This window comes from Homarus americanus, unplaced genomic scaffold (assembly GCF_018991925.1).
Source record: "Homarus americanus isolate GMGI-L3 unplaced genomic scaffold, GMGI_Hamer_2.0 scaffold36334, whole genome shotgun sequence".
NCBI lineage: Eukaryota > Metazoa > Arthropoda > Malacostraca > Decapoda > Nephropidae > Homarus > Homarus americanus.
Window position 1 is genome coordinate 28,895 of NW_024756546.1, and position 11,749 is coordinate 40,643.

General features: G+C 42.4%; 1 protein-coding gene across 1 annotated transcript; it reads right to left on the bottom strand.

Moving 5' to 3' along the window:
- Window positions 1-3,379: 3,379 nt before the first annotated feature.
- On the bottom strand, window positions 3,380-6,823 carry LOC121856878 (uncharacterized serine-rich protein C215.13-like; the record flags this gene model as incomplete). The annotated part of the gene is made up of 2 exons (XM_042352650.1): window positions 3,380-4,166; window positions 6,651-6,823. Coding segments are annotated over 2 exons (960 nt in total), but the record flags the coding sequence as incomplete, so codon positions are not given.
- Between the last annotated feature and the right edge of the window lie 4,926 nt (window positions 6,824-11,749).

Below are 11,749 nucleotides of genomic sequence, written 5' to 3' on the forward strand. Positions count from 1 at the left end.
CTGAACCTTGACAGTGTCAGCTGAGGGTTGCAGGTTCACCTAACACTGGATATTTTAGTCTCATAGACATACTGTAAACATTTGTACATTGACACACCAACCACTGAACCCTTAGCAGATGGTCATAATAAATTGAGAGATGATCATAATTATCGTACGTGTGTATACTTATTTTATTAGTCAATAGTAAAAATAATAATTATATATTTATTTATTATTGACCCGTTCGTCCGTCCGACCGTCCGTCCGTCCTAACCCAATATTGTCATCAGGTAAAGTGAAACATTCGTCGTTGATAAATAACTAATTCAATACTTATTATTATATACAAACTTATATTACCTGGTTAGATATCGCTTCCTGACTTTTATTTTTATACCTGTAGGATATGCTTTTAACACACAAAGTTAACGTGTTTTATAAGTTCAGGTAGATGTCCAGGAGTTTTCTTCTCGAGTGGTTTTGAAACACGACAGAGGCAGGTAGGGTGGGGGAGGTAGGGTAAGGTTGGTAGGCAGGCACTCCTCTCCACGCTCCAATATTTACTAGCCCGGTACCGACACATTCAGAGGTGTGGCCAGAGCTTCACTATCTCCCTAGTTTACCTCAGTGTGTGGGGATTATATTTTATTTTCATTTCTCCACGTGTTTGTATCCCCCCACCAATACCTGTCACCCATTAACCCTCCCATTTTCCGGTACATCAGCTTCTCGCCAAAACAGCTTCATTTTACCGCCAATTCAGCCACTTTTCTCATATATTTCCTCTCACACAGATTCACCCTTTAGTATGTTTTTTGTGGGTCACCGGAAGATTGGGGCTTCATCTCAAGATTAACCAACGAAACCCAACCTAACCTAACCTAAGCTAACCTAACCTAAGCTAACCTAACCTAAGCTAACCTTCTCGGGTAGCATTGAGGTGAAACATGTTGGAGGTGCCAATGTTCAGGTGATTTTTATTTATTTCTTTTTTTTTACATATTTCATCCCAACTTTTGCATGTGTTTGACACACTTAAATTGCCACATCACACCTTTGGGTCCTGTGTCAGTCAGTCATCAGCCCTGTGTTGGTCTGTGTCAGTCAGCCATCACTCGCCTCTCCCCTGGTAGTATTGCAGGTAATTCAGTCAGGTACAATAGGAGCCAGTCACCTGCCTTTACCCTAGCAGAGGAGTGACTAATCTCCATTGATGATTGGGCCTGGTGTTATGTGCTGCTGCAGGTAATACAAGACGCTATCGGGAGTGTTCATCTGCTGGGCTCACGTTTTATTTTTTCTTCATATATCACTTTGTGTGTGTGTGTGTGTGTGTGTGTAATAATGATAGTGTTGATTATTGTATCGTTAAGCTAAGTTTATTACGCTAATTCAGTGGTTCTCAACCTTGTTTGCCCCATGCACCCCTTTCACCATATGTCAGAATGTCATTCCCCCCTCCTTTCCAAGATTGTCTGCCTCAAATAGTGCATTCCAAATAATATGCATATAATACTGAAAAACCTTTATTTTTTCCATATTAGTACATATACATTTACAATTTTACATGGAATATTTTTATAGTGGAGTTTTACAAATTAAATGCCAATTGAAAATGTTGATGAATTTATCAAACTTGAATAAAAGTAAAATAGTTTTTTTTTTATTTATAATGAATTACTTAACAGACCAAACTGAAGCATAATGCAATAAACAAAAAGTTCAATAGAATACCAGGATATTGTAAATTTGTAATTAATTTTATTCAGATGAAGATTACAGTCAATGAGAAACCTGTGATTGTTTTTTCTTCGCCAATTCTGGGATACGCGGAGGAGTGCTTGAAAGGGCACAACGCAGGTCATTTTCTACCTCTAATCTACTACGTTGCTTCGTTTTAATTTGCAACAGAGTTGAAAAGCCTGACTCACAAAGATATGTCGACACAAACGGAAGCAATGCACGGATAGCTCTTTCTGCCACTTTTGGGTAGGAATCGCACATCAAGGGCCAAAATTCTGTGATTGATTTCTCATCGAACATATCTCTTGCTCCCGAATCAGTTTCCCCCCCCCCTCCCTGAAAACCTGAATTCCCCCCCTGGGGGGAATTCCCCCCTGGTTGAGAACCCCTGCGCTAATTAATTCAACACTACTAACGTATGTGATGAAGATATTGGCAATAATGATTAGTGACGTAAAAAGGGAACTATTTTGATGACGTCACTAATGAGGTTTTGACGGTAAATTAGCAGAACTCAATTAACTTGTGATTAGTGACGTAACAGAGGAACAATTTTGATGATGTCACAGTTCAAGGTTTAAGAATTTCGGATATGAATGATTACCTCTGTTGGTGGACACATGGGGCCACTCGTGTGTAATAAAAGGCCAAGTTTAATTACCGGTTACGTGGGTGTGAAGAAGGATTAGTGGAGGGTGATGTATGTTGTGGGGGGGGTAGCTTTGTCACTGATGGGGGTCACTTTTTAACATGGGGTATGTTTGTCATGGGGGTCACTTTTTAACATGGGGGTATGTTTGTCATGGGGGTCACTTTTTAACATGGGGTATGTTTGTCATGAAGTCCTTTTAACATGGGGTATGTTTGTCATGGGGGTCACTTTTTTTCACATAGGGGTATATTGTTTTGTTACGTCAGCTGTCCTGCATTTTGATAAGGTGGTTTCCATGGCAACTGGTACAATGAATCACGTGAAAGATTACACCCCCATCTAGCTTCTTGCTCCTGATAATTGCTTTAAACACCGTAAGGCTAACCCTGTCAGGTATCATTAAGACGTTTAATTATCACGTGGAAAAAAATTGGTGTGTCTAATTTTCAGGTGAAGTTGATTGGTTGGTAAGGGAGTCGTCACCGCCATTTTTTTTCAGTATATAATAGAAAAAAAAATATTTAAGAAAAAATTAAAAGATGAGACACGTTTTAAATACAACTGTAAATCATGAAAATGTAAATCAAGTATAAACACCAGTGTAAATTGGGAGGATGTAAACGTAGAAAATAACGTAAATCAAAACAGGAACTGAAGGGCGAGAAAAAAATATTTATGAAAAATTTAAAATAATTAAATGTTAATTGCTTAGCACGAAGACCTGAATAGTCGTGTGTGTGTGTGTGTGTGTGTGTGTGTGTGTGTGTGTGTGTGTGTGTGTGTGTGTGTTTATGGTGTGGAAGTGATTGGAGATTATGACCCTAGTGGTTGGTGATTAAGGCCCGGTGATTAGTGGTTATGGTCAGGTGATTAGCGAGGCAAGATTGACAACCATGAAATGTTGCATGAGTCACCTGGCCAACCTGTTAAGGGAAGATCATCAGGTGTGGTAATTAAAAGCTGCTTACCTGCCGTGTTAAGTTTGGTCAGCAGCAGAGGCTCTTAAGAAAGGGATTGGATACTAGTAACTGGGGATTGGAAACTAGTAACTGGGGACTGGACTCTAGTAACTGGGGATTGGGAACTAGTAACTGGGGATTGGAAACTAGTAACTGGGGATTGGAAACTAGTAACTGGGGACTGGATACTAGTAACTGAGGACTGAAAACTAGTAACTGGGGACTGGATACTAGTAACTGGGGATTGGAAACTAGTAACTGAGGATTGGATACTAGTAACTGGGGATTGGAAACTAGTAACTGGGGACTGGACTCTAGTAACTGGGGATTGGATACTAGTAACTGGGGATTGGAAACTAGTAACTGGGGACTGGACTCTAGTAACTGGGGATTGGGAACTAGTAACTGGGGATTGGAAACTAGTAACTGGGGATTGGAAACTAGTAACTGGGGACTGGATACTAGTAACTGAGGACTGAAAACTAGTAACTGGGGACTGGATACTAGTAACTGGGGATTGGAAACTAGTAACTGAGGATTGGATACTAGTAACTGGGGATTGGAAACTAGTAACTGGGGACTGGACTCTAGTAACTGGGGATTGGATACTAGTAACTGGGGATTGGAAACTAGTAACTGGGGATTGGAAACTAGTAACTGGGGATTGGAAACTAGTAACTGGGGATTGTAAACTAGTAACTGGGGACTGGATACTAGTAACTGGGGACTGGAAACTAGTAACTGGGGACTGGAAACTAGTAACTGGGGACTGGAAATTAGTAACTGGGGATTGGAAACTAGTAAATAGGAAGAAGTAACAAATTTCAACCCTGAGAAATGAGATAGAAAGCGGTAACAGAAAACGGAGAACGAGAACATATTGAAGGGGCATCTTAACTATTTCTTACCCATTCACATTACATTCTAACTTTTAAGTCCTTTAAAGACGAAAGGGTTAAACCATAGTCCTGAAAGGGTTAAACCATAGTCCTCATGTATTTAAACCGGGCTGATTAAAGGGGTTAAATCATTGTCTTAAAAGGGTTAAACCAATGCCCTCTTGTATTTAAACCAGGCTGATTAAAGGGGTTAAATCATTGTCTTAAAAGGGTTAAACCATCGTATATTTAAACCAGGGTGATTAAATGGGTTAAATCATTGTGCTAAAAGAGTTGAACCGTCATCATCAAAGAGTTTGTCATTCTCATCAAAGTGTTAAATCATCGTTATCAAAGGTTTATACCATCTTTATCAGGAGGAAAAAGTATGAGAAAACGGAGGGGCGAGAGAGAGAGAGAGAGAGAGAGAGAGAGAGAGAGAGAGAGAGAGAGAGAGAGAGAGAGAGAGAGAGAGAGAGAGAGAGAGAGAGAGAGAGAGAGAGAGAGAGAGAGAGAGAGAGAGAGAGAGAGAGAGAGAGAGAGAGAGAGAGAGAGAGAGAGAGAGAGAGAGAGAGAGAGAGAGAGAGAGAGAGAGAGAGAGAGAGAGAGAGAGAGAGGAGAGAGAGAGAGAGAGAGAGAGGAAGAGAGAGAGAGAGAGAGAGAGAGAGAGAGAGAGAGAGAGAGGGAGAGAGAGAGAGAGAGAGAGAGAGAGAGAGAGAGAGAGAGAGAGAGAGAGAGATATATATATATATATATATATATATATATATATATATATATATATATATATATATATATATATATATATATATATATATATATATATATATATATATATATATATATATATATAAGAGAGAGAGAGAGAGAGAGAGAGAGAGAGAGAGAGAGAGAGAGAGAGAGAGAGAGAGAGAGAGAGTCTCCATCACCGCGGACATTGATGAAGATATTCAGCATCGGATCAGATGTTCATCTCATGCCTTTGGTAGACTCCGTACCCGTGTCTTCAGCTGTAGGGAGCTCAAATTATCTGCAAAGTTACACGTATATCGAGCAGTGGTCCTCCCCACCCTGTTATATGGCAGCGAGACATGGGTCACATACAGGAGGCATATCGCTGGGAAGACAAGAGAACAAATGCCAGTACTCTTGCTGACACCAACTGTAGGAGCATCCAGGCTACCATTATCCATGAACAACTACGCTGGACTGGCCATGTTACCCGCATGGATGATAGTAGACTGCTAAAGCAGCTACTTTACAATCACTTAACGAATCGTAAACGTAACGCTGGCGGGGAACTGAAGAGGTACAAGGATAGTCTTAAGACAAACCTGAAAAAGTGCCAAATCGACCCCCTCACCTGGGAGACGATTACTCCACACCGTAACGCTTGGAGGAACACCACACAAGGTGTCAATACTTTTGAGTTAGCCCGACTGCATAACGAGGCAGACAAGCACCAACGCCGGAAAGACGCTGCCGCCGTCCTCCAGCACTAGAAGCAGCCCTTCACATGTGCAACATCTGTGAACGACTCTGCCTGTCCCGTATCGGCCTCTTTAGTCACTTCAAAGCTCACCAATGAAGGTGACATCCTTAATAACTCGTATCATAGCTGGATGGTTGTTATACTGGATTCCGAGTGACAGCGAAGTATTAGTAGTAGTGTGTGTGTCTGTGTGTGTGTGTGTGTGTGTGTGTGTGTGTGTGAGTTACGTCGAGCTTGACATTTTTTCTCTGGCTTATTTTGTTGAATCTAAATACTCGAAAACGCATAAGTTACATAAAGCGACACAACAACATGTAAGAGGAGCTGGAAGAAAGGTCACTACTTAAAAAAGAATCATTTCAACCACTATGAGCTGACAAGAGTTGTAATGCCTTTCCTGGTGACTGTCATTACGGAATGTTATTTAGTGAACGACAGATATGAGAGCTCTACCATTTGAACACTACTGCTCTATATATCTGTTCTCTCTGCTGTTTGAAGGATCTTAATTAAAAGTTGATAATTTTTCTTGTGTGAAAATCTCTCGTGGTGCTTGTGCCAATTGAAGGTCAAATGAATCCCAACCTGACGTGACCTAATCTCCCAACCTGACGTGACCTAATCTCCCAACCTGACGTGACCTAATCTCCCAACCTGACCTGACCTAATCTCCCAACCTGACCTGACCTAATCTCCCAACCTGACGTGACCTAATCTCCCAACCTGACGACCTAATTTCCCAACCTGACGTGACCTAATCTCCCAACCTGACGTGACCTAATCTCCCAACCTGACGTGACCTAATCTCCCAACCTGACGTGACCTAATCTCCCAACCTGACGTGACCTAATCTCCCAACCTGACGTGACCTAATCTCCCAACCTGACTTGATCTACTCTAACCTAACTTGGCTTGACCTTATCACCAATGGTTGTGACACGTACGTGACGTCTTCACTAACTTCTGTGACGTAAGCATCAACTGCTGTGACGTCATCACCAACAGCTGTGACGTCATTAAACTGTGACGTCTTCACCAGGCTTGTGACGCCTAGGAGGGTGCTAGGTAGTGAGGAATATTCACCATCACAGAAGAAAACTGCTTGATCTCGTGATAGCTGAGGACATGAGCAATATCGGAGGAATCATTTTGAAGGCTGCACTTAAGGGTCATAACTTGAGGTTGAAGGAGTAAGTTGGTGGAGGAAAAGGTAAGAGATGTGAGTCATAGCTGAGGTCTTGAAGGATAGTTAATGTGGCGTGAACAACTAACTGCTGGTTGTCGGGGAAGTAAGATGGAATTCCCTCCTTACCTCACCTGACTGTTCCTGACCTGACCTGACCTAACGTAACCTAACCTAACGTAACTTTTTTTCTGACCTACCGTATCACAATCCAACATAATCTAACCTAACCTTACGTAACCATTTCTGACCACCCACGGACGTTTGGTTTGGTTTCGGCTAGGGTGGTTAGAACTTAACCTAACCTAACCTAACCCTGGCTCAAACGTCCGCGCACTAGTTAGACCCCAGTCGTATTGCGTGGGCCACATATTGTAAGCGAGTGTTACAAATTGATTTAATCACTGTATAAATGACAATTATTCAACGGGCAGCCAGTAAAGGAGTTAGTGGTGCTAAAGACTGCAGCAGGTTGAGTCGCCATCATGGTGAGGGCGTTAGCTGGGTGGATAATCCCGGATATCTCGATACGGACCATAATCGAGAAACTAAGATCGACTTGTTATCGTCCAACTGTCACTTAAAGTTGGTGAGTTGAACCGGTGTTGTTGTTTTGGTTTGGTTTTTGGTCATACATCGCCATCTTTATTATAAACACGGGCGATAAGTACTGTAAGGGGTGGGCGAGGGGGTGTGAGGGCTCGAGGGCGTCAAGTGTAAGGTATAAGGGGCGTCGTAGCTGTTGTCCCGGGAGTCACTGTGGGGCGATACACGGATCCTTCACCCCGCTAAATGGGGACCTTCGTCTTAGTAAATTGGTGGGTCCATCTCACCTACGGTCAGGGTGCAGATAATCCGATCTAATATTGGTGATCAATTGTAGGTGGAGGAGTGGTGTACGGCTCTTGTTTTTATCACGGGGTGCTTGAAGGGGCCTCACTCCTGTGGTCAGCTCCTTGATGGGTTTTTGCCCATGAATGGGTTAATGGGCGTGGTGAGGGCGCCTTGTCGACTGCCGCGTCTGAAGTCCTGTGAGGTTTATATACTTGTCGAGCCAACAAGGGCAGCCTCCGCAGTCGTAAGTCTCACTCTCTCTGTTTACTGTGTGTGTGTGTGTGTGCGCGCGCGCGCTTCAATATGTGTGTGCGTGTGTGTTAATTTGTTTACGTGTATATCTTGCATTATGTATGCGACTGCGCACCTGTGTGTATGTGTGTGGTATGTACCCAGACACACGGTGAAAAACCAACGTTAGCAGCGCCCCGGGGAAGCGTCGCGGTAATCACTTTCTACTTGATGCCAAACACCAGTGATTTCCCGCCGCCCGACCACCACTTGTCCTGTCCTGGTGGCCCACACTGCACTCCAACACCATATACACTGTACCACCATCATCATATACCTGCACCATACACTGTACCACCATCATCATATACCTGCACCATACACACTGTACCATCATCATCATATACCTGCACCATACACACTGTACCACCATCATCATATACCTGCACCATACACACTGTACCACCATCATCATATACCTGCACCATCACCATATACAGTGTACCACCATCATCATATACCTGCACCATACACACTGTACCATCATCATCATGTATCTGCACCATCACCATACACACTGTACCATCATTATATACCTGCACCATACACACTGTACCATCATCATCATATACCTGCACCATACACACTGTACCATCATCATCATATACCTGCACCATACACACTGTACCACCATCATCATATATCTGCACCATGCACACTGTACCACCATCATCATATACCTGCACTATCACCATATACACTGTACCACCATCATCATATACACTGTACCACCATCATCATATACACTGTACCACCATTATCATATACCTGCACTATCACCATATACACTGTACCACCATTATCATATACCTGTAGTACCACCATACACACTGCACCAACACCACCATACACACCACTACCACAATACCCACAACCACCATCACCACCATACACACCATCACCACCATACACACGTACATACATCATTTCTCAACAATTATATCACAATACTTTAACAACTACGGTCTCTTAACTACCGGAGACCTAGTTGCTGTGGTCCTGTCTGGCCAATAAGATGATAATGATGATGATGAACTACCCCGCCCCTGTTTAGGTGTAATGACGTAATTTATCGACCAATCACAGTCTTTCCCTCCAAATGCCCCGGTGACTAATTACTGACGGGGGAAGTATACTAAATATCTCTCTCTCATATTTGACGATTTCAAGGTACAACTGATAACACACACACACACACCCACACACACACACACACACACACACACACACACACACACACACACACACACACACACACACACACACACACACACACACACACACACACACAGACACACACACGTCACTCCAGTAGTACAGTGGGATACGTATTCTGAACCGCAAGATCCTCCACTGATAACACAACGTTCAAGTATTGATTTTTTTATTTTTTTTTTACCAAATCTCTTCAATGATATGATAATGAGGACAAAATTCCCATCAAATGCGATTTATATTAAAGGTTTTATGCGCTGTTGGGTTAGGTTAGGTTAGGTAGGTTGGTGTTAGGTTGTGTTTGGGTTGAGTACTGTTGGCTAGATTAGATTGAATTGGGTTGTTTTTGGTTTGGTTAGGTTAAGTTTGGTTGACTTGAATTGGGTTAGTTTGTTTTGGTTTGGTTCAGTCTTATGTGCAGTGGCGGATAATTTTTTTTTTTCATTGTCCTTCATTAAAAAATTAGAGTCAAGGAGAGAACACGTTGTACTGGGTCACTTAAGCTACACGACGAAGACGATGACCAATATGGCATCCAAGTTACACCGAGACTACTGTTCTCTTATCTTGGTTGGGGAATAAAATTATCTGAATTTTTTCAATATACATATTTTATTTTTTGGATGAGTCCAGTTTTACTCACCAGGCGTGTAAGAGTCCTTCAGTTTTACTCACCAGGCGTGTAAGAGTCCTTCAGTTTTACTCACCAGGCGTGTAAGAGTCTTTCAGTTTTACTCACCAGGCGTGTAAGAGTCCTTCAGTTTTACTCATCAGGCGTGTAAGAGTCCTTCAGTTTTACTCACCAGGCGTGTAAGAGTCTTTCAGTTTTACTCACCAGGCGTGTAAGAGTCCTTCAGTTTTACTCACCATGTGTGTAAGAGTCCTTCAGTTTTACTCACCAGGCGTGTAAGAGTCCTTCAGTATTACTCACTAGGCGTGTAAGAGTTCTCCAGTTTTACTCACCAAACGTGTAAGAGTCCTCCTGTTTGACTCACCAGGCGTGTAAGAGTCCTCCAGTTTTACTCACCAGGCGTGTAAGAGTCCTTTAGTTTTACTCACCAGGCGTGTAAGAGTCCTCCAGTTTTACTCACCAGGCGTGTAAGAGTCCTTCAGTTTTACTCACCAGGCGTGTAAGAGTCCTTTAGTTTTACTCACCAGGCGTGTAAGAGTCCTTCAGTTTTACTCACCAGGCGTGTAAGAGTCCTTCAGTTTTACTCACCAGTCGTGTAAGAGTCTTTCAGTTTTACTCATCAGGCGTGTAAGAGTCCTCCAGTTTGACTCACCATGTGTGTAAGAGTCCTTCAGTTTGACTCACCATGTGTGTAAGAGTCCTTCAGTTTTACTCACCAGGCGTGTAAGAGTCCTTCAGTATTACTCACTAGGCGTGTAAGAGTCCTCCAGTTTGACTCACCATGTGTGTAAGAGTCCTTCAGTTTTACTCACCAGGCGTGTAAGAGTCCTCCAGTTTGACTCACCATGTGTGTAAGAGTCCTTCAGTTTTACTCACCAGGCGTGTAAGAGTCCTTCAGTATTACTCACTAGGCGTGTAAGAGTTCTCCAGTTTTACTCACCAAACGTGTAAGAGTCCTCCTGTTTGACTCACCAGGCGTGTAAGAGTCCTTCAGTTTTACTCACTAGGCTGTAAGCGATTCCTCCAGTCTTAGTAGTAAGGCGTGTAACATGATCCTTCACTCGTGTGTGTGTGTGTTAAGGACAGGAGAGCTGCCTCAGTGATCACAGCCTAATATGGTGGTGGACCGTCCGTGGTCTCCCTGCCCGGTAATGACAGGGGCAACACCTGGTAATGACACACCTGCTGGCCGTTTGTCGTGACGCAACATAGTATAACACCTAAACTTCCCTCCCCCTTTATACTGACCGTCCATTAGATATCGTAACAACAGTAGCGTTTTTGTTGACGTCATGAGAGGGAATCCGGGTTACTCCCAACACCAATTATTTCTGTGTTGTTTTTCAGTTTGATATAATTGTGATTTATACCGGATTCTGTGCTTTGTTGTTGTGGAAACCGAATTATTATTTTTTTATGAGATCCATTGTAAAATCCATTTTTGAAAAGAAAAAACAAAAACAATTAACCTTTACTCATATTTCATAAGTCTCCCCTGTAGAAAACGGGAAGAGAAGAACAGTGGAGAAACTCTGAAAAAATTGATCTTATATTGATATCCTATAAACTAATCCTTGATGAGTGGGTCACCAAAATATTTCTCTGTCCACTTAATTTTACGACGTCGATGTTTTTCAGTCTCTAATTTGCCTAAGTGACAGATGTGTTTATGGTGTTTCATTCCTTAAAATCATAGCACAATATTGTCCACTAACAAGAAGAGGAAATAAAACACAATAGTCAAGACAGTTCGTTAATATCATTCTACGTTGACGAGAAATTTACAGAAGGTTTTAAAAGATCACAAAAGAAGTTCGGTGATCATTTGTAAGGTGGTCAAGGGGAGATGGTCGAACACAGAGAACTCTTAATAACGTTTGGCAGTATTT